This window comes from Melitaea cinxia, chromosome 22 (genome assembly GCF_905220565.1).
Source record: "Melitaea cinxia chromosome 22, ilMelCinx1.1, whole genome shotgun sequence".
NCBI classification, from domain to species: domain Eukaryota; kingdom Metazoa; phylum Arthropoda; class Insecta; order Lepidoptera; family Nymphalidae; genus Melitaea; species Melitaea cinxia.
Window position 1 is genome coordinate 4,039,353 of NC_059415.1, and position 25,151 is coordinate 4,064,503.

The window sequence follows — 25,151 nt, forward strand, 5'->3', positions numbered from 1 at the left end:
CTCGCCGGCGTACTCGCGGAGATACAGTTTGGCGTGTTTCCCGCGTCAATTCGAACGCATTGTGCACTGGACTGGGTGACGGGCGCGCGATCACTGAACGGGACGCTCGGATCATCGATCGTACGCCGGGAACGCATGCGCGGTGGACGGGTAATTTAGCGGATTTAGCGCTGCTCGAATCTGTCGTACGCTAGACGATAGATGTGTGATCTATAAATGTAGGTACAATAAACTGGAGCAGAGGTGTGTCTGGCCGTATAGATAGAAAGATTTTTTTAGAACTTTGCTTTTTATTTTAGTCAAATTGCACATTTATTGAATGTATATAGTTATATTCTAAGAGACCAATAGGCATTTGATATGACAAGTATACTTGTCATCTTTATTTTAAATGAAGATTTAACGCCTAATAATTAAAGATGAATAAGTACATAATTTTAGTAAAATATTTTCTAATATTTTTTATGCCAATAAAGCAAACAAATAGCAAAACGTTCTTACTACTTTTATTACTTTAATAGACGAGCCAATACATTATTGTTGAAGCTCGGCATTTCGTCAAGTCCAGAAAAAAAAAACATTTTCCACTCATCCATCAAAATCAAATTCCTAATTTTTCGCAGCGCTTAACAATAACTTAAAAACATTACTAAAACGATTAATTATGTCGTACCTCAAAGGCTATCTATTTATAGCGCTCTGTTTTCAGCCTCCCATTTTCATGAAATACAGCGGTTACAGCGCTTTACATCTAAAACGTTGCTTGAAGTTCCTCTTATCCCATGACCCACTTACAACTTTTGTCTCTTTCTGACTCATATAGAGGTGATATGTCTATCACTCTCTTTGAGGTCGTCGTATGTCGGTCAGCCTGGTTGCAATCGGGAATAGTGGTGGTGGTAGCGTAGTCGATAGGATTCCTTATTTAAAACATATATTTTTAAACACAAAGTAATGATATAAATTAAAAAAAAAATAATTAATGATTTGATTGAATGAATGATAATTGAATTATAAACTATATTTTGTTATTCATTATGTATAATACACTCGACTGTTTGAAAGGAAAGCTAATGATTTCTTGACTTTCAGTTATATACATGCTGTATGTGTGTGTATACAAACAGCTCAAGTGCCGCTCTGGCGTAGTGGTTCGTGTAGGCAACTAAAACATCGACGATTTGCGGGTTCGATTCCCACTCGAAAAAGATTTTTATATTTTTACAAATATTTCATTCCGGTTTGGAACTCTGTTCGTTCGTGTCCCCACCGTAGCTCAAAGAGAACGTTTAATCTGTTGGAGCCGGTTGCCAGGAGCAGGGGATGTTACAGGTTGAACTTAAAGTATGTGTATAAAATATTATATGGCATTTTTTATGAGAATGCGTGTATAAAATCATATTGGTAGCTATCTGATATTGATGTTGACATTGATGAATGTTCTGTTTTTTTATCTTTGGTGACTAATCGTAAGTACTAGTGTTGAGACAACAATACTTTGTTGATTTAAGTAGCACTGGTTTTCGTAAAACACAGATGATTGACAATTGAATAGTATGTTTTGTGTTTCTTGCAGATTCTACAAAGCAAAATCTACATTTCAAATCGCTGCTAGCTTCTCATTAACTATAATTAATTCATTAAAAAATATTATGTCCTAATTTCCACGCGAAGCGGACAGCTGAAAAATGTTGATGTTTCCGGTTTTAGTAATTTTCGAATATGTTATACCTATATATGCCCTAAATCCATATGTATAATATTATTATAGTATATTGTTTAAGGTAACTAGTTATTAGCCATTAAAGTGTCGAGTTACCAGCAGGAACTTTAAGTGACAATATCAGGTATTTAAAAGTTTTTTTTTTTTTTAAATAAACAAAATAGAAAAGTATTTACTTAATGAAATGAGCTTTGTAATGATATTTTTAGAAATTTGAAATTATATCGTTTTTTTTAGGAAAAAATTGCATTTAAATTTTTGAGTATTTTTTTCCAACGTTGGACGACTTTAATTTTTTTAACCGACTTCCAAAAAAGGAGGAGGTTCTCAATTCGACTGTATTTTTTTTTTAATGTATGTTACATCAGAACTTTTGACCGGGTAGACCGATTTCGACAAATTTTGTTTTAATCGAAAGGTGGTGTGTGCCAATTGGTTCCATTTAAATTTATTTGAGATCTAACAACTACTTTTCGAGTTATATCTAATAATGCGTTTTTACTTGACGCTTTTTTCGTCGACCTACGTTGTATTATACCGCATAACTTTCTTCTTCGATTTTCATAATTCTTTTTTTGTTGGAAAGGGGATATCCCTAGTTTGGTACCGTGATAAGGAAACCAGGAATTGATGATGGGATCTCAGAGAAATCGAGGAAAACTCTCGAAAATCCGTAATAACTTTTTACTGGGTGTACCGATTTTGATAATTTTTAATTTAATCGAAAGCTGATGTTTATCATGTGGTCACGTATAATATTTTATCGAGATCTGATAACTACTTTTTGAGTAATCTTTGATAACTTGTAGTTGCTTGACTATTTTTCGTCGACCTACGTTGTATTACTTGTCGATGTAATTGAAGTCGGTTTTTTTTCGTTTGCGAGCAAACACAATTATTTTTATTTTTTTTTCTCAAAATAACTAATAGTGTATAGAATATACTTGCAAAGCTCTAGAATGGACCAAAAAGTCGTATAGGAACTAGACCAGTTGCCTGATGCCTGAGCGCAGTAGCCGGTGGTAGTCCGGACTACATCAGACGCCCGATAGCAACACTTTTCATTCATTAGTTTTTTTTTTCATTTCAGTTTGGTAATAAATTTCATTTTACCACATTTTAAAAACGGATTTAATTTTATCTATCTTTTCCTTTTGAAACATAACTTTGGTAAATATGTAGAATTTAGTTTTTACACAACTTCACAGTCATGGCAAGGGGCCATGTGATTGTCTCGGTGGCAATTTAAAACGTCTAGTAGCATTTCATTTCATCTTTTCTTCTTCTTTCTTTTTTTAATTTAAACGATTTTTAAAAATGTCACAAAAATCTATTTATTAACAAATTTTAACATTTTTTTATGTGTCACTTAAAGTTGCGCTTCATCCTAATATCATATATTTGTTTCACATGTTTTTTAACATGTTTTCTTTTGGAATATTAACAAAAATTGTTTGAGCTATAGATGTTTTAGTCCATTCGTATAATCGTTCAGGTGTCGAAAGGGGTGTTTTTATCTTCTATTGTAGCTACGAGCTGGCGTTGCTAGACGTTTTTAAAAGAAACCAAGGTGATCCTAGCATATTATAGAAAGCGGTCACTACATTGTTTTCATTAACTTAATGGTATAAGAATTAAATATTTTTTTTAATAAATGGCAAACGAGAAAGTTTTTTATTGTTATAAGCCCATCCGTGTCTGTTAAGCTCTGACGAGTTTTTTAAATGTTTATATTTCTGAAAAGTATATTTAATTGTTCGTTTTTCTTTTTAGTATTATTTTAGTCTATCATATCATATCTAATTATTTAAATTTTTATTCTCAAACATGACTTTCGCATGTGTATATAATACACAAAATATTAAATACTTAAACCTGTAGCTAAAATTCTGTAAAAAAAATAATATGTTTTTAATTCTGATATAATCGTGTGGCAAAATATTAATGTAAATTCTATCATCTAATCAAAATGCTATATGGGAGAGCATCTAAATGTTGATTAAATTAATTGTTATTTAGGTATAATTTTTTTAGTTACACTTTGCTATCCTAATAAAATATAAATAAAAATAAATTAAAATATCTAATAAAATTTTACGAGTTGTATAAACTACAAAATAGACATTATTTTACAACATTTTAAACTTATAATATCGCTAACATTTTCGCTAATATTAAGGTCTAAAACGGGATAATTACCAGGTTTTGTCGTTATTCTTTTGATACATTCTTATAGTAAAATGTTTTGTTCGAAAACTGCTCGAAAATGTGCTTGAAGTTTGTATCATGTAAGGTATATTTTAAGAAATCAACGAGAAGTGAGAGCCGATATGGTGCAACGGATGTTAACTGAAAAGTCATGAGATCAAATCCAAGTAACCATTAGAGTATTTTTAAGGGCTTTATTTATTTAAAATTTGTAATATAGGTACACTTGCTATAATGATTCAACTTTAATACCCCAAAACAATTTTGTTACCTCCCCCCCTTTTTTTATAGATGGGGAAGTGCATTTACTCACTAACTCCGCCACACGAGGGTGACGGGAGTGTGGAATTCCCGGCGTGAGGTGCAATGCCAGACTATCCACTAAAACCCACATCTTTTTTCCGCCGGCACCTTAGTGGGGACGCCATGGGATCGCTTTCGCACACTACCACGACGCCCCCCAACTTTGTTACCTCTGACACAGGAGTAAATCATAGTTGCCGGGGCCCCCACCGGAGGGTATCCATGATGGATTTTCCCCACGTAACAAAAAAAGGAGTGAGGCCGTTAAGTGTAAGATGTTTAGTACTTATCAATATTAGAAGAAATAAGTATTTTGCCAGCAGTGGGCTGTCCCACTATAAATAGAGTGTATATTAGGAAACGTATATGATAAACTATTAAGAATAAAACTACACACACCCGCAAATAGTTGAAGTATTGCAAGTGAAACCACATATTTTAGCTAGTAATAACAATAAAACAAGTGCAGTACATCTCTACAGCGTCCTTCCTATCTTGAACTCATTTCACTCCGCTTCCGTTTGAAACACAGCCGGCAAAACAAGCTTCATTAACCGTATACTGACTTATGAATATTTTACTTTTATGCTAAGTATTTAAGTATTATAAAATATACAACGTAAGTTTTTAACTGAACTAAAACATAATAGAACATCCAGCTTTGGCATGTTTAGAGACATTTTCAATAAAAATATAATCTATACATATAAATTAAGGAACAGATAAACAATTAAACATGTTATTCGTAATACTGTTATTTACATTTTACATTCTTACTAGCGACCCGCCCCAGCTTCGCACGGGTGCAATGCTGATACTAAATATACCACAGAATGTCTTTATTTATAGTGTGAAGCTAGCTTATAGCATTAACATAATAACAACAACATTCAAATATGCGTCGTTAGATTACGCGTTGTTACAGAATGCGTTGAAGAAATAAACGTTCACTGCTCGTTCTCCGTAGGTGATAGCGTGATAATATGTAGCCTAATATGTTGACCCGACTTCTTAGTAATATTCATGCCAAATTTGAAGTAAATCCATGCAGTACTTTTTGAGTTTATCCCGGACATACATACAGACAAACAGACAAAAATTCTAAAAACCATATTTTTGGCTTCGGTACCGATTGTAGATCACACCCCAAGTATTCTTTTAAAAAAATATTCAATGTACAGTTTTGACTTTCCTACCATTTTATTATATGTATAGATACTACTAGGGTGGTACACAAGCGTACGGTCCCCGTGATGGTAAGCAGTTACCGTAGCTTACAGACACCTGCAACACCAGTAGCATCCTAAGTGCATTGTCGATCCTACCCCCACTGTCAACATAGCGCGTCCCAAAGAAATCAGGCTACGTTACTAACCACAAGAACATAAAACTAATTTGCCTAGCCCGGTGGCGCAGTTTGTGGTGGTCCTGCTTTCTGTTCCGCGGTTTTCGGCTTCGATTCCCGCTTGAGTTTGGGTGTAATATGTGTATTTATATATTTACATTATGTGTTATTCTGTGTATATTTATCAAAAAAAAAATTGCTTATGACAGTCGTCTGCTACTAATAATACAAGGATTAAGTTACTTACCGTAGGACCTTGTGTGTGTTTAAAAAAAGAAAAAAAGTATTCGAGAGCTATTTATAATATGTAATCTTAGTAAGGTTGAGATTTTGAGCATGATATTTCCTGTCGTGCTTTACCTCAACAAGGCAATAGTAAAAAAAACTAATTTTGTATTGAAAACTTCATCATCATCACATCACTTCAGCCACACATCACATCACATCATAGTCCACTGCTGGACATAGGTCTCCACAAGTTCGCGCCAAAAATGGAGTGAACTATGTGTTTTGCCGATAGTCACCGCGCTAGGCAGGCGGGTTGGTGTCCACCACAAGGCTGGCTTTGTCGCACCAAAGACGCTGCTACCTGTCTTCGGCCTGTGTATTTCAAAGCCAGCAATTGGATGGCTATTCCGCCATCGGTCGGCATTTAAGTTCCAAGGTGGTAGTGAAACTGTGTTATCCCTTAGTCGCCTCTTACGACACCCATGGGAAGAGCGGAAGTGGCTACATTCTTAATGCTGTAACCACACAGCACAATTAATGGCTGAAGTAAAAATTATTGACGATTTTCAAAGGAGTAACTTTTAACTTGCAGATTCTTCTCAGCACAATAGAAATTTCGAATCGGATATTAGATACTCTCTCAAATGGCGGTTCAGAACCACTTTTGATGCCTGCTTAATTTCATTCAATTTCCTTTGCAAAGTCTTTTTATAATATAGAAAAGGATATTTATTTTAATTATATATATTTTTAATCTATTTTATTGTAAAACTGCTTAAAGTTTTAAAATGTCTAGCCGTAATATTTTTAAAATAATATAAAATAAATTTTTTCCTCACTTTATGGAAACTGTTTCGTGCCACTATGATGGGAAACAGGGGTAGGGCCAGCCTTAGCCTCGCTGTCAACTCAGTGCATCCCAAGGAACTTTGGCTACCTTGATTATAAAAGGAATGCATACTGAGAGCAGGAGGTAGGCTTAACTGAGGTAGGGCACAGCAGGAATTTCCTGCTCAAAATATGGAGCAGCCCGACTGGGGTAGTACCTCGACCTTACAGAAGATCACAGCAAAATAATACTGTTTTCAACCAGTATTGTGTTCCTGTTGGTGATTAAGGTGACCAGAGCTCCTGGGGGGATTGGGGATTGGGTCGGCAACGCGCTTGCGATGCTTCTGGTGTCGCAGTTGTCTATAAGCTACGGTAATCGCTTACCATCAGGTGAGCCGTACGCTTGTTTGCCGACCTAATGACATAAAAAAAAAGTATTACTTTGCTTAAATTTTTAGTGTTTAGTTTTTTCTTATTACATACTAGCTGTGCCCGCGACTTCGTCCGTATTGAATTTAACAAAAAAGTTATTGTTCAGTTCGCAGAGTTATAAAAAAAAAATTCTAAAATAAAAGTAGCCTAAGTTACTCTTTATTACATCATCTATCTGCCAGTGAAAGTCCCGTCAAAATCGGCCCAGCCGTTTCAGAGATAAGCCGGAACAAACAGACAGAAAGATAGACAAAAATTGTAAAAAGGTTTTTTTGGTATATGTAACTATGCATTTAGTAAAAAGCGGTTATTTTAATGTTACAAACAGACACACTCTCTCTCTGACTCTAGATGAAATATTGTTATAAAATTCTGACTCTAGTAGGTATAGGATACTGAAAATGACTGTTACAATATATTATTCTCTCTTCAAAAAGAAAAACAGTTTGAAATGAAATGACCGATGATGAATTAAACTAACTTATCATACCGAATTATCTGCACACAAGTTTGAATATTGGAGACATATTGAAATTTGAAGGTGGAAAGCTTCCCCAAATATTATTTAACCGACTTCAAAAAAAGGAGGAGGATTCTCAACTCGACCGTTTTAAAAAAAAAATTTATGTTCGGGGATAGCTCCGTCGTTTATAAACCGATTTTGATAATTCTTTTTTGTTGGAAAGGAGATATCCCTAGTTTCGTACCATGATAAGGAAACCAGGATGTGATGATGGGATCCCAGAGAAATCAAAGGAAACTCTCAAAAATCCGCATAGCTTTTTACTGGGTGTACCGATTTTAATGATTTTTTATTATTCGAAAGCCGATGTTTATCATGTGGTCACATTTAAATTTCATCGAGATCTGATTACAAATTTTGGAGTAATCTTTGATAATGCGTATTTACTTGACTATTTTTTTTTGTCTACCTACGTTGTATTACTTGTCGATATAATTGAAGTCGGTTTTTCTTCGTTTGCCTGCAAACACAATTATATAACTCTCTGAACTGAACAATAACTTTTTAGTTAAATTCCATGCCAACGAAGTCGCGGTCACAGCTAGTATATATATATATATATATATATTGAAATTCAATAAAACGAATTTCAATAAATTCCAACAACTATTATTAAACATAATTTCATACGCAAAAAGTCTCCAACTAACATTTTTGGTTAACAAGTATGAAATTATTATTGCTATGAGTTTTGTCGTGAAAATTTTTATCATAAGTATTTATTTTTTATTTTATTATTATTTTTATTTTATTTTTTTATTTAGAGAACCAACAACTTTGAACAATGTATCTTACAGCTAGGTATATGCTATATAGTATAGCCAATAACAGGTTTCCCTTAGAATATTTAGATTATGGAGTGTCCGCTTGCAACATCAAAACAACAGCCCTTAACCAAATGCGTATAGATGCACACACAGCACATATACCAAAATAACATCCCCTACACCCAGAGGCGAAGTATTCCAACATTTTTAACGTAAATCATTAAATATCTTTTAATATTAAATAATATAATTACTTTTTAAATAATTATTATTAATACAGATTATGGTTATATGTACATTTTAAATATAATGGAACTAGGTCACACAATGACAAGAAGTTTTGCGCCTTAAAAACACTTAAGTAATTATGCTGTGACACACGCTTAAAAAACTTTAAATTCTTACATTCATCCCTTTACTAAATATAAAACAAAATATAACATGTTTAGATCTTAACTAATCCTATCCAAAGGCGTCCTGGTTTGTTATATGTATGTAATTATTTTTTTAATTCGGAAAAATAGAATTTTAATAAAAGTATTCTATACGTGCCGCAGTGAAATACCGTATAAAATACCGTAATAAAGCATTAAACATTTCAAATATAAGGTTTATTTTATGGCTTTGTTCACATTGATGCTGAGTTGAAATTTTTTTTAACATCACAAAAATATTTGTCACCTTTTGATGATTCGTGAAAGTTTCGTCGTCAATCTGAACAAAGCTTTAAAATATTACAATCATCAAACTTTTACAAGAAATTATATTAACAATAAAGACACAATAAATAAGCAAAATAAGATAAAAGTAAACTAATAGCATTATAAAGCAAATAGTACATAGGTATAAAGCTATTTAAAAAACGATTGTGTTTCGCTACAGCATTTGAACTGATTTTAAATAGTTTGCTCCCAAGAAAATACAATTTCAATTATTTGTTTAATATTAAATAATTCAACAGCATTTTTCTTGATATTCATTTCTATTCACCCCATAGTTTCTATACACGCGTTAAGTACGTTTTAAAATTGATTTAAATGTGATAAAATTGTCCGTAGTATGACTTTTATAAAAGTCGTGTCGTTAAATTTTATTACCTACAAATGTTTGATTAATTTTTGACTGATGAGATTCTGTTTTTAACTCTGATTCTTTCACCATATACACTAAGCTTTATTTTGTAAAAATGACAAGTTGTCAAGTGAAATGTCTATCTAGTTTGACAGTACGCAATTACTGAACGAAAAAAAATTCGCTTATAGGTTATGAATTGTGATTTGTGATTACTTTTTGTTGTTATTGTATAATTTTATACAAACCTGATATAAAAACACTAATAATGCCGCTACCGCCAGCCAGTGGAACCGGAAGATACTTCGCCAAAGCTGCTAAATCGATTCGATTACTTCGTCATGGATGTACGAATAGGCCTTTTTTCCACATCTCTGTAACTCACGTAGGTTTTAAATACAATTATTAAATGAAGTAATTTTATGCTATACTCACGTGTAAAAACCTCGAAATTGTTTTTTATTGGTTCAAAATATTAAAACAGGAACTAACTAGCTAATAATACCTTAACTTTTCTATATGAGTAAGAAAATAAAATATTTTGTATAAAGCCTATCATTTCGAAGATTGTAATTGTGGATTGTAATTAATACGGTACACATTCTTATAGTAAAAACAGGTCTTTTTATTTAGATCTTACTTGGTTTTAATTTGAATAATTAATATCAATGTGTGCTTTTTAGAAATCTCTTTTTCTCTAAAACAAATATAATATAAACAAAATATTAATTTTAATTTATTTTTTAGAGACGAAGACCAAACAGCTTACCTGTTATCGAACAACTTGGCTCCTATGATCCGATGCCTAATATGGATAATGAAAAGCTGGTCGCTTTGAACCTAGAAAGAATAAAATACTGGCTTGGTCATGGAGCTCATGTCACAACACCAGTTGCAGAGTTACTAGGTAACTGCTAAATACTAGTTATTATATTATTAGTAATGATGCATTGGCGCTGTAGTCAAAACATATAGCTACTGCGCTGAAGGTTGCAGTTTGATTTTGTTATGTGGAGGCCATGTGTTGTGTCTCAAAATATTTTCTTAATCTACAAATTGTAATATTGTACTTAGTCTGTGTTAAATAAATTAGTAGTAATTTTATGAAATCAGCGACAACAGTCTACAAAGTGACATTAAAATAATGTCATAATGTAAGACCATCGTTAAATAAAAATATTTAACATACATATGCGTACGTCTGATCTAAGGAAACTTAACTACCAGTGTTATAGACTTATAGGTAATCGCCAATAGATATACATATTTATAAAAACCATATCAATTTCATCCATCTATTCCAGAGCTATAACACCGCAGAAAGGCATTGAAGTCTATCTCATAACCCTTCTCTTTTTGCATCAGAGGTTAAAAAATATATATATTAGCCATATCCTATATAAGCTTAGACTTAGGGTAGGAATCAAAACCACAAATTTTCAATGTAATACAGAATCTTTTTATTACTTCATTGGGGCAGTTGAGTAGATTTGAGCCTTGAGTCTGGGTGATATGTGTATATATTATTAGTATGTATGTGTATGAAAAAAAATTAGCTACATCAGTCGGTTGTTACCTATGATATAAGCATTATTGTTGTTTATTTTAAGAACAGACGTCTGTGTGTGTATGTTGTATGTGTTGTATGTGTAAGATCACTGCAAACCATGCCAACTGGTCAGTCAACCCTCATTCAATATCGTTATCATGCCAGTTCTTCAGTGTTACACATAGTTACATGATTTTATAACTTTTTCAGGTCTAGCAGGTTTCTTTCCCATTCATCCACGATCTTACATGACTGCTTGGAGAAACAGAAGAACTCAAAGGGAGAACCTTGCTAAGGAAGCAGAAAAAGAAGCCGAAAGCAAAAAGGAATAAGTTTAGTTAATTATTGTTATTTTTATTAAGAAATATAACTATTAGATCTATAATTGTTTTTTTTTTTCATTTTCAAGTATATACTTTTATTAATGTTTCTTCCTTATGCTACTTTGGGGTCGTTTATTAATCACGTGAGGTCGAAAGAAAAGTCACGACATCACAAGGACGGCGGAGGACTGTAATGAGATATCACGTGTATTTTTTTTCGTTGAACGCGCGACTTCTAAATCAAAAGACAACCAAGAAACATCCTGCAATCTTGATGTCTGTCTGGAAATTAGTACCACGATGTTTAGTCTTCGAATATTTAATCCGATTATACCTATATTTTACGATTATAATCTTAAAAAGTTCAATATAATTAACACAAAAAATACACGTGATTTTTGGCAGTGGAAGAGTCGAAAAGTTACTAAAAACATCACGTGATTAATGGACGACCCCTTTTTTATTACTATTTAAAATTTAATAACATAATTTATTTGAAAATCATTCACAATATTTTTGTTTTTGCGTGCAGAAAAAAGGCTTGAAGAAAAAAAGTAATTAAATATTAATAGCCTTCCTCGATAAATGGGCTGTCTATCATAGAGATTTTTTTTATATGAACCTGTTGTTCCTGAGATTAGCACGCTCAAACTAAAAAACTTTTCAGCTTTATAATATTATAGTATATTATTTCTGTACTTTTAAGAATATATACTAAGAAGTTTGGCATGGTTCAGAGGAAACTGAGACACTACTACTACAAATCTCCACATATGACAGTAGAGTTAAAGCGGGAAAGTAGAGCAGAATATAAGTCAAGGCCTTCTATGATACGGTGGGTTTTAACAGAGGTAGGGCACAGCAGGAAATTTCCTGCGCAAAATTTGGAGCAGCCCGACTGGGGTAGTACCTCGACCTCACAGAAGATCATAGCTAAATAATATTGCTTACAAGCAGTGTTGTTTCTGTTGGTGGGTAAGGACCAGAGCTCTTGGGGGGTTTGGGGATAAGATCTGCAGGCATTTGCAGGCGTCTATAAGCTATGGTAATCGCTTACCATCAGGTGAGCTGTACGCTTATTTGCTGACCTATATATAAAAAAAAAACCTTATATATATATAAAAGTAAACGCAACCATGAGATTATACTTGTATACCAACTGATAAAACCTGTAAGTGATGAATATAGTAAGGTAAAGGGAGTATCACTATTTTGTGAGTAAATAAACACAAATTTCAATGAATTCCTTTTATTATGTGAAAAAACTGCATAATAACACCTTATGTGAATATATTTAATATTGGCAGCCAAATTTCAAAGGCACACTAACATCAATATATAATTTTATACAATAAGCCAAATGTAAAAAAAAAACACATGATAAAATGTGTTCAAACTTAGCTATTTTTTTAATTAAAAAAAGTATTGCAATTCTAAATTTAAATGCATAAGTGACGGTTACAAAATGCCGTGTAATATGAATATAAAATATAATTATATATATCTATTTTCGTACCAAACATTTGCTTTATGTAACAGACAAATAACATTCCTTGAGAAATTTTAAAGATAAAATACAAAAATTAGGAAGTTCATTGTTCGATAGGTAACTTAATAATAGAAGAAGAAAAAAAAATAGTCTACTAGTCTCACCAAACTCGAAACGTCAACATATTTGTCAGTTATGAAAAACAGATTAAACTACAATTTATTTTTTTAAAGTAATAAGAAACCGTCACGACCATACAAAATCACCTAACTTAATAATACAATGTCATTAGCAAATATTTGCTAATCGCCAAAACCCAATCAGTTCATGATATTTAAAAAAAAAAATTATTGTTACAATTTTTTTTTATTTTCAAAATATATTTGCCTTATTTTTTTACCAATGTGTGCTTCAAAGCGTGTAAGCGGATGCAGTATATTTGTACTTTTTGCTCCCCTTACTTAAGAAAAATGTTTAGGAGATTTAGTTGTTCTTCCTAACCGTGTCAGCTACTAAACGGGAGGCTGAAAATATAAAAAACAACATTAATTTTAAAAAAATTGACACTTCCATATTTAATACTAACAATTGATTTAATTGATGAGTTCAATTGATGCATTTTAATTTTACATTTTATTCGTTACTTTACATTTTACAAGATGAAACTCAAATTAAGAGAAATGTAAACAAGTAACTAAAAAAAAAAAGAAGTTTAATTGCTATATTAATTATATACTTTGTTATTAGACAAAAAATACTTCTAAATAGGTAAAGTTGTTATGTTATAAATAGCCATGTAGTATAATTAAGAGTTTTAAGATATATAGTCAAAATTATGTTAGGGTTAATTCAATTTTTCAACTTAAGTGACTGGATAAAAAGATAAATTATAAACAATTAAGTTGTATCGAGGCAAGAAAATACGTAAAAAGAAAGATGATAAAAACATAAATATACATTAATGTTTAAAATAAATATATTCTGTCATGTATCTTTTAATTACATATTAGTATTACACATATTTACGTTGTATAAAGCAAAGTATCAAAAATATTTAAATAACTATGAATATAGAAAAGTAAAACATTTTGACTGTTAAACTGCATTACAGTTTTTCTTACTTATATGTTTATATTAATATTATTAGCCAGAACGTTTACAAGATAAGAAACAGAATAGACAATTTCTTCATAAGAAAGACCCATACAAATATCAGTAACATTATACAATTGAGGCGTTAGAAGCATTTATAAAGCAAGTATTTTGCCAATGAAAGCAGCATGAACCAGTCAATTTGGTTTTACTTACATATGCCTATTTCTTTACAGCTCTATTCTTGTTTACCTATAACGATTGATTTCTAATTAGGGACATGCACAAAACATTTATGGATACAAAAAAAAATAAGAATATATGTCTATATACTGCAGGTAAAAATTGAGTCTATGGTCGTGTGGGGCAAAATGTATAATCTTCGTTAATTGACAGAATATATTAAAAAATGGCATAAAATGACAAAGCACTACTTGTATTTAATATTATGATATTTGTACAAATACAAAATATAGACTAAAAAATAAAAAAGGAATGATAGGAATAATATTCTTTATAAAAAAAAACTAAAAAAAAAACCTGTAAACTACTTTACAGTACAAAAAATTAAAGACAGACACAAAAATAAACATACATGGATATAAAAATGAAATCATTTCGTTAATTTTTTCATCGAGTTATTAATCTTCCTATTCACACCTTGCACCAACTCATCGATATTTACTGTTTAATAAAAAAAAATCTTTTAATATTTGATCAAAAAATACTATGACATATTGTGGGAAATAATTGTGTATTTTAATAAAGTATAACAACCTTTATTCGTGATGTTATAACAACTAATAGATAACTAATGACTATTTAGACTCGAACAAGTAGGTCAAGACACAAGACAGTTTGTTAATATGTATTCGTAATAGGATTGCTTGCCTAAATCAATAAAAAAATATATGTTATAAAAATTCTATACTTAAGGGAATTGAAGTTTGCACGAATGCTAACCACGAAAATAGTGTTTCTTTACTTTAATATTTCTTTATACGTGTCCGAATAATATCTGGTATTAATTTGCCATTAGGCATCTAGACACCATTTTCGAAAAACTATTATTCATTAATTTATTTGAAAAAATGGATTCAATAAAAAAACATGGATACGGTGTTGCTAGTTATATCTACTAGTGGCTTTATTAATTGATTCCATAATAAAGCAAGTCTTTGGTAATAAGCATATCTTTAAAGTCAAATAATGATAATAGAAAACCACCTATAATTTGATGTAATAATACGGCTTTACACATTCACTTTTACCTTATAAACAAAATTACTTTCAAATTTATAAAGTAATTCTTTTACTACTATTCGAATTTCCTTTCATCATTACAGCCTATACAGTCCACTGCTGGACACAGCCCTCCACAAGTTTACGCCAAAAATTACGTGAACTCATGTATTTTGCCCATAGTCACCACGCTGAGCAGGCGGGTTGGTGACCGCAGGGCTAGCTTTGTCGCACCGAAGACGCTGCTGCTCGTCTTCGGCCTGAGTATTTCAAAGCCAATTTATTTCCAAGAATTTCCTTTATTGCACTATAATAAACTTTGATAGGAATATTATAAACTTTATTGATAGAAATTCACGATAAAAACTTGACACAACGAGATCTAATTTAAAAAAAAAAAAAAAAAAATAAACTAAAATACTCATGTAATGAATATCAAAAAACTTGTAATAGAATAACTTGAAAGTTGATAGCTGTAACATAATATTGGAGACCTTATATGACTCAATTTTTAGTATTATTTTCCTCATAAGTAAATTTAAAATCAAACAGAAAATGATATACTTAAGCAACTAGAGTGAAATAAATAATTTTTTGATTTGAATGATTGGTTTCTAATGACAACAATATTTTTTTCCACTATGATTTAGTCGGACAGATATTTTTTGTCACGAACATTCTCAAAAATTCATTGTGGAGTTCAAAAAGTTGCATTAAGTAATGTTTTTGTTATGTTATTTTTATCAAAAGCTGTTATTTCTTAACTAACTCGTTTAATAGATTTTTTTTCTTTTTTCAGTGTATATTTATCTATATATAATAACAAAAAAATCTAATATGACCAAATCTGCCACCCCGTTAGCCATTGGTTAAAAATTCTGTATAATTATATAATACATGTATATAATTTTAATAATTAAGCAGAACGAGTTAAGCGAACGAAGAGTTTTATCCACTGCAACATGTGCATTGCATATATATGCAAACCATTTGCTACTAAACACCATCCTAATTTCCTAATACCTACCTAATTTAATCTTTGTGGAGAGCTGATAGTTTTTTGTCGAAAGCCTTAAGCGTTTTATCAATGTGCTTGTTTGTGTTTTTAACCAACTCTTCCAAGATATCTAGAAAATAAACACGCAAGAGCGGATACTGTTCATTTATTAAGTTTTACTATTTTATAAATTATTTCAGCTATTAAAGCACAAAAGAAAGCCAAAATTTTGCCATTTTAATTTATGTATTATTATTAACAAAATATATTAACCGTATTTTTTTTAAAGCTATTTAACTATGTATAGAAAAACACCCATATGTTTGAAATAGCCACTCGAAATTTCCAAAGTAAAATGGTAAACTGGATCAAAAAGTGTTTATTGTGTTAAACAATTTTAAATCTATATATGATAACTGTTAATGCATTATTCGATCATAATTAACTAAGTGTAAATAAAATACACTAACTTTCCGTTATATAATAATTTCAACCGAAAAATATCATACTTTTTTTAAATATATACACTTAAGAATTTAATTTAGAAAATTAGTATAATATTCGGGTTTTGTCAAATTATCGTCAATTTTAAAAATCTTATATTTTTATAGTAACTGTACTATTTAGTTTACCAGTAAACAAAAATGAATAATTCGATTAAAAAAAATATGAAGCTTATTCCATAATAATACTTTTGGTTAAAAAAAAATTACCTGAGCTAGCAATGTCATCGATACGTCCGTGGTGTTTCTGGTAGTAGGGACGGATGAGGCGGTGGTAAATGATCAGAGATCCATTGTAGTCAATTGGGAGGTAGCACCAGATTATGAAGATGCACTGAAACATTTTATATTTTAAATTAGCAATACATTCTTATATTCTAAAACTAAATGTAATATATGTGTTGATATATGTAATTATACTCAAACAATATTACGTACATTAAAATATATGAATGCTAGCTTTATAATAACATTTACTATCAGAGTTATAACAATTAACCTAAAACTAAAAACATTATATAATTATATATGTGTGTGTTATTGGGATCAACAATTTATTATTATTATTATTAATCAAGGCACAAGCATACAATCTACATTATGGTATAATATCAGAAGTATTGCAAGCGTGTTGCCGACCCTACTTCCGGTCCTTCCCGGGAGCTTTGGTCACCTTAATAACCACAGGATCACAATACAACTTAAGAGCAGTTCTATTTGACTTTAATCGTCTCATAACATTCGTACATACAATTTATAAAACAAAAAAAAATAATATGGATATTTAGTGACAGGGATTCTCTTATCTAATACTATTACATATTACGAAGTGGCAGTAGCCTGTTTATAGGCTTGCATAGACTAATCTCTGGAACTACAGAACAGATCTTAAAAATTCTTCGACTAGTAGAAAACTTCATTATTAACGAGTCTCTTAGGCTTCTATTTACACTTCTTTACGCACTCTTGACTTGGGGAGTTAGCTGGTGAATGCGCGACGAGAGCGTTACGAAAAGTGTGATCTGGCGAGGCAAACGGAGCAAAAGAGAGGTGTGAACACACATTTTCGTTCTCTCTATCTCTCATAGCTAGTTACGTTTCGTATAATTATCTAAGAAAGAGCAGGGCTAAAGCTTATTTTTATTTATTTATGCATAAAAAACTTAAAACTAACATTACGATAAACCCAATGCGTTAGTTAAGTTGATCACAAATTCTACATATATCTACAGATTTTTGTATATAAATAATATTAAAAACAAATAATTTAAATAATTCGATAAAATAAATTAAAAAATAATAATAATTTTAAGTCTAACTTATTATATAATCACACTTAAAAATTCATAAAAACAAACATTCAATAATCATCATCTTCATCATTCCAGCCTATTGCAGTCCACTGCTGGACATAGGCCTCCACAAGTTCGCGCCAAAAATGCGTGAACTTATGTGTGTTGCCCATAGTCACCACGCTGGGCAGGCGGGTTGGTGACCATTCAATAATAATAACACAAATTAGTATATTTATATTAATGAAATTAAAATCAATTTCAATCTGTAACATTAAATTTAAACAATTCAATAAACTCAATTGCTCAAGTTTTACTCAATCTATAGCACACTTGTTTTTTTCAGTATTAATAAGTTTTAGGTGAGATAAAATTTTATTTGTAAGACAGGTCGAAAGATATAGCGCTAATGCTCCACCTTATCTATCCGCTTACGTTGACGTAAAACGTTAATAGAAAAATATCTTTTTTAAATAGATGAATAGTTAAAAGATACAGGAAGACCGACATTAATGTGGGTTATGTCGACGCTTGGAGGTAAAATATACACTAATTGTGTATGTTATCAAATAATAATATTGTTTGCTTGCCAACGATAAAAAAAACCGACTTCAATTACATGAACCAGTAATACAACGTAGGTAGACGAAGAAATCGACTGTCCCTACGTATAATATCGAAATTGAAAAAAGGCACTTTACATTTTTTACTCTGAATGATTTGTTAAGTATCGATATTCGATATAGGTATTATAAAGCTCATGAAAAATGTGATTTAATGTGTATTTTATAGCATTTTCTCTTTTTTCTTTGAAAATATACATAAAAAGTGGTTTTTTCACGCAATAAAAAAAAAATAGAGAATTTTAAGTTTTGATACTGTACGTAGGGACAGTCGAAATAGTCAAGTAAATATGCATTATTAGCGATAACTGAAAAAGTACTTATCAGACATCAATTAAATATAAATGGGACTTCATAAGAATATCTTAAAAAAATACTGTCGGATTGAAAACCTTTTTCTCTTTTTGAAGTCGGTTACCAAAAAAAAAAACAGATTTCATTTACAACAAATACCTAAACGAAATTTAAAATTCTTTAGTTAGCTTTTATATGTAGTCCACATGTGTAAAAACTAGGTTCGGATTGTTAATTAAATATATTTTAAAAAGATAAGTAGTTAGTGGGGGTTTAACAAGATAAATACGAAAATACATTTATTATTATATTACGATAACACTGTACGTACCCTACACGTATGCGCGATACGTAAAAAAATGTAAATAGCTTTGTTTTTTAATTTAGGTATCATGACAGTAACCGTGACCGCCGTCAGAGTATCATAAAATATACTTTTGAATGTGTATTTAGTGGCTTGTGGGTTCAATGTGACTGATAAAGTCGACCTTAATGACCAGCTAATTATCGCCCGTGTCAATCCCACATCCTTTTGTTTCTTTATATTGGTCACTTTTACTGTAGGGGTGTAGATTTAATATTACATATTATTACGAACTAGCTAACTTCGTACCGCCATTTTTTTAATGAATCTTATTGTTTTTTAAATTTACAAATACAAAAATCCTGACAATAACGAACATCAAAAAAATATTCTAATCCCATTTGTTTTGGAAGTTTATTTAATTACAATAGCTAGTCGGCGCAGTTGAAAGTGTTCTTGATTTTCACTCCAGAGTTTGATTCCTGAATCGACTCTCTTGTATGATTGTATGAACATCACTATGTATGAACATCACTATGTAGGTACGTCGTATTAATATTATAAATAGTAAAGTTTTAAAAAATGGACGGAAAGATGTTAGATTATTTTTCACGACAAAATTTGTGAACCAATTATTGTAATGAATCTTGGTACGTAGACAACAAAACCGCGAGCCTTAGTTAGTGTTCACTATAAAAAAAGTGTATTAATTAAATCAGCTGTTAACCAAAACACTGGCATCCAGTACCTGTGTGTGTATATTAAACAAAACTATTTTTGTTTATTATGTAAAATAATAGAGGTCACTCAGACATTTTACTAATTTAAAAATCAATGTCACATGTTCGTTTACACTAGATAACGAGACGCACACATACAGACGAGTACCACAATGAATACACATGCATTGTTACTCACAAGTAAACATTAACATGTGTTAAATCGAACTAGTTTTTCCAGGCACAACAAGTTTGTTTTTTCTTTTTTTTTTAAATTCCATTATAATCATTAACATACATCTATTTTTGATACATAATTAATATTTATTAATCTTCATACATTTAAAGTTATAAATGTTGTAATGTGGAATATTTTGTCACTAATTGCATATAATTATAAATACTTTATCCTTGTTAGATAACTATTTATTTCAATACATTAAAAGTGCTGATAGTATGACGCGAAGCGGGAAAACTCCTAATTGTACATTTGTACCTAAATGGACATATGGTTTAATAATAGACTTGATTTGAGATTGGTAATAATTACTAATACTATTAAGCGAGCTTGTTTAGTTGAACGAGCTAATCTCAGTAATTAGTAATTTGAATTAAACAATTCTTTATGACGATATCCACAGATACAAGTTACATCGAATTCCACAGTATTTATGAGATATTTCTATTAGCAAATATATGTCTAGAGCTTGCTTGTACTTTATTTAATTAAGGTGAAAAAAATTGTGTATATATTTATATTTATTTAAAGTTTAATCGTAACTTATTGGTAGGTTAAGCTACTTATAGCGGAAGGCTATAAGGTTATAAACATCGCGTTACGACCAATACGAGCAGAGCAACAATGAAATGTGTTGCAAAAAAAGGAAGATTTATTCCTTTGCTAATGCAAGACAAATTAAGTAATATGAAAATATCTATGAAAACAAAGTCATGGGCAAATTATGGGAGGACCAGTTGAAAATTAATTTAATATCCGTGTTAAATTTTTAAGAAGTCAATTTTTTCTGTATTACAAAGAAGATAAGATAAATTTAAAAAAAAATTTTTTTTTTTGTCCAACTAAAATGTCGATACCAAAGTAATGATCTGTTCGTCCTTGTACTAAATTTCAAACACAGTAGCTGAGTTATGCTAAATGATGTTTTAATTAGACACTTGACTTTGTTTTTTGTCTAATAGCTATAATTCATTTTTAAAACTACAAAGGTGGCTAAATGGGTACAGGTCCAGCTGAAGGTATGTATAGCCTACGGATATCAGGAGCAGGCAGCGAGTTGCCAGTCCAACCCCTGACGCTTGTAGCTCTGGCTATCTTACCAACCACAGGAACACAACGCTACTTGAAAGTATTATTTAGCTGTGATTTTCTGTAAGGTACTTCCCCAGGTGGATTGTTCTTAATTTTTAACAAGTTTCTTGCCATGGCCTCAATAAAATATTTATAAAATCATCTAGAGACCGTTACCAAGATAGAAAGAGAGAGTTTCATTTCTTAAGTTTCATTTCAGTCGTGGGGTCTTAAAGCACACTCGTTCTTTTATTATATGAATGCAGGACATGGAATTATTATATAGGAATTATCAAAAGTCTTTGTTAAGTATTTCTTATAACATAAATATGATGCTAACTGGGCTTGAGTTTTTCTAACCTTTGTACCTTTAATGAATCAATCCTACTTTATAAATTGACTAATTGTTCTTATAACAAATATTAGTATAATTTTTGTAATGAGAAAACATAGAGTTACTCATAATAACATCTATAGTAACTTGTACATAATGTAATAAATTATTTACTAATCCAATGAATTTACCAATCTACTAACCAAGTAACTAAATTATTGCGAAAAAAATATGACAGCCACCGATTGATTGATCATTGTGATTTACAATAGCATATTTGAACCCCGAGCACATTTATCCTTATTAGTTCATCGTAAAAAAATTACATTTTTTGCAATTAAAATTGCATTTTATACGAATTTTAAGTAATATCCTGTAAATATATCATCATCATCATCATTTCAGCCTAATACAGTCCACCGCTGGACATAGGCCACGTATAGTTCAAGCCATTTTGCCCATAGTCACCCTGGGCAGGCAGGTTGGTGACATATAAACAAGAATGATTTCTTTGTTTCTATGTTCATAATCAATCAAATGTAAAAACTCTGTATTCTGTAACTACATAACCAATTATTATTATTATATTTCTATCACTATTAAGAATCTATATTATCAATTAAAAATGTACATCACAATACAAAATACAGTGGTTGATATATAGAAATATATATGTCAATGTGATTAAAATACAAGATGGTAATTTACTCAAATATTAAGTAAGAATAGAAAAAAGATAAGACTATCTCTCAATGTTATTATTTCATAACAAATTGTAATCTTTTGGTACTTAAGAATAGCTTGTCTTACAAGTTTTAAACACTAGACAAAGTAAGATGTAGATATGAAAAATATATATATTAGTATACTATAGATCTATTTAGGCTGTAACATCTCATTGCTGGGCATAGGCCGCTTTGTCCATGTAGGAGAGGGATAGGAGCTCAATCTACCATGCCGCTCCACTGCCGATGGGCCGATATTTACTATGAGTAACAATCGCTATCAGGTGTCGATGATAACAATATATAGATTGGGCATCTAAATTTGTATGAAAGTTACAATTTTGTTAAATTATTATTTGTGTGTTATCAAATTGACTACTGATTACTGTTTAATATATAAATACTGTATATAATTAAAATATTTACATAGTCTTTATCATGACATAATTAATTTCAAAATATAATTATATTCAGATAAGCTGTTGATATTTTGATTATTTAGAAAAATATAAATAGAAATTATTTTGACTATATTTTTTAAGTATGTTAAAGTGGATTTAGAATATTTTTTAGATTTCTTTAAAATAAAAATATTTTTGTTCTTTTTTTACAAATGATTATAAGTTTAATTAAATAGTGACTAGTACTTTTTATTTATTATTATTTTATTAAAATTATTCTCTAAAATTTTCCAGTTTCTAATATTTAGAATGCGTTATAGTAAACCACTTATTAAAATGGTCACTTTTTTATTCAAACGGTGAATTAATAGCAAAAAATACTTTTAGGTACCAAAAATTATATTGTTTGGTTTTTACATTTTACGTACTACTAAAAATTTTAGATAAAACTATTCTTTTTTATGTATTCTAACAATTAATATAATATTATCTTCATTTGTATTAGTCATTGCTTGCTATCTCAGATAAGTGTAAAATAAAACCTATCAAATGAAAACTATGAAGTCATTGATCAATTACACATTTTTTTTTTTTAAATATTAGATGATGAGTCAATTTCCAAAGAATTTCATTATGTAAATTATAAAAATAATGAATTTTTTTTTTAAAATTTTGTTTCAAAGAAATAAATACCTAATTACTAAGTGAGTTTGAATTAATGTTACTGTGAACACAATTTTCCAATTGCCTATACTGCATTATTTACTTTACTAGTATAACTAAGACTAAAAAATATGTAAACAATTTGCATTGAATTATTTGATAAAATATAAATAAAGATGTTATATGATTAAAAAATGATAGTTTCAATTATATTCTAACAGGATCATAACGTATGTTTGGTATAGTTCTAACTAGAATCTTCTGGCTTATTTTACTAACCTTAATCAACCAGTAGAGCGGGAACCAGCCGACAATGAAATCCGAGAAATATTCGATGATGGAGAAGCAAGCGTAAACAACCCAGTACGTCAACCACTTAGTATCGTCGTCTTTACTGGGCGACTCCAACGCCTTCATCGACATATAAGCGGGATACACGAATCCAATAGAATTGCATATTAATTCAGCGCCGAATCCGAACACTAAATATAAACCGGTGAACGCGACCAAGCCTACGACAAAATAAACGTTAAAATTTTCGCTAAGGATATAAATAAACGCAATACGAGAAAATGAAACCTTACCGACAAACAAATATACCCTGTTCACGCCGGTCTTCTGTTCGGCTAATTCGAAATATTTCGTCCAAGGCTTGCTCTTGTCCGTTAAGTTGCGTTCGATGAGGTCTTTGTACTCTTGAAATTTTGCAGTCATTTTGATTTCGGAATTTGTCTGGGGTGTATGGAAATGTATTTGGCACTTCAGCAAGTCTTATGGCCACGACTCATTGACAATGGTCAATGAAATGACAGGATGCTTTGAATGACAATGGCGGATGCGTGTTTGTGTGTTGCCCTGCTAAAGTGGATATTAGTACTACCATTTCTTTTATTTCTTTACTTATCCTAATCGATACATTTTTAAATATCTTCATAAAAAACACATACAAAAAAAAATATTTTGAAATATAAAAGAGTGCTCCTCTAGTGTCAGGTTGAGGACCAGGCTGAAGAACCTTCTCACAATACGTGCCGTTCCCAGCAAAACTGTCTTTTGAATCCGACCCTTGATCCAACAGTCAAACGAGAGTTTCTTAAGGTGTTAGTTGAAACTCTTCGCTAATAAACTAGTGACCGACACAAAACTATGCAATATTTACTTAATTTTTCTTGTTAAAGAGATTATTATTATGTGTAACTATAATTTCAACATCAATTGCTCTGCGCACTGATAAGACTGATAAGTCTATTATTACAATATCAGGTTTATTGGCTGATATAAACCTGTCAGTGACAATAGACCGATCCCAGTAGAGCAAAACATGACCACTTTCAAGAAATGGTGTACCTATAGTTAGGCAACTCATTATCAATGAAACTTTATGGAAGAGCAAGTGATTGGTGGATAATCCTGGCTACTTGGCTTAGGTCTCTGCAAATACTCGCCATTAGCAAGAACACTACAATAGAAAATAACAGTCTATGACATGCCTGACATACGTCTGCAGTTTCATCTTTCATGTGTTTCCGGATGTTATTCGTTTTAATAATTTCGTCCATAATTGTACAGATAAAAACTTAGGCCTTACCAAAGTTATTTCCGTGTTTTAGCCAGGGTACAGAGTTTGACTGATCTACATCTGAATCTGCCAGAACTTTAAAAAACCAGCTGTGTAGTTCTTTGCTGTTCCATACGACCACGAGGTCGTCGGTACTCGTAATTAGAGATTTACGCTATTTCACTTTGCCTAATAACAGTAGCATAAGGCCCTTGTTTACGGCAACAACATCTTTGTGCATATCACTCTTTATTTTTAAAAAATTATGAAAGAAGGTGTTTAAATAATTTTAATTTAATTTCA

At 30.8% G+C, this 25,151-nt stretch overlaps 2 protein-coding genes across 5 annotated transcripts; one reads left to right on the forward strand and one right to left on the reverse strand.

The window, feature by feature from the left end:
- The first annotated feature begins 9,540 nt into the window (after positions 1–9,540).
- LOC123664390 (probable 28S ribosomal protein S16, mitochondrial) lies at positions 9,541–11,365 on the forward strand. Its single transcript, XM_045598935.1, has 3 exons — positions 9,541–9,816; positions 10,179–10,338; positions 11,191–11,365. The coding sequence occupies exons 1-3, from the start codon at positions 9,700–9,702 to the stop codon at positions 11,310–11,312; spliced, it is 399 nt and encodes a 132-aa protein (XP_045454891.1). The 5' UTR covers positions 9,541–9,699; the 3' UTR covers positions 11,313–11,365.
- Positions 11,366–12,536: 1,171 nt separating this feature from the next.
- LOC123664514 (receptor expression-enhancing protein 5) lies at positions 12,537–24,114 on the reverse strand. Of its 4 annotated transcripts, XM_045599050.1 has the most exons (6): positions 23,875–24,114; positions 23,570–23,802; positions 16,837–16,960; positions 16,154–16,253; positions 14,101–14,136; positions 13,261–13,316 (listed from the first exon to the last, which is right to left on the reverse strand). In XM_045599050.1, the coding sequence occupies exons 1-4, from the start codon at positions 24,002–24,004 to the stop codon at positions 16,159–16,161; spliced, it is 582 nt and encodes a 193-aa protein (XP_045455006.1). In that variant the 5' UTR covers positions 24,005–24,114; the 3' UTR covers positions 13,261–13,316; positions 14,101–14,136; positions 16,154–16,158. The 4 variants fall into 4 exon arrangements, with proteins under 4 accessions (XP_045455008.1, XP_045455005.1, XP_045455007.1 ...); XM_045599052.1 differs by lacking the exon at positions 16,154–16,253 and having other exon boundaries at positions 12,537–13,316; XM_045599049.1 differs by lacking the exon at positions 14,101–14,136 and having other exon boundaries at positions 12,537–13,316.
- Positions 24,115–25,151: the final 1,037 nt, after the last annotated feature.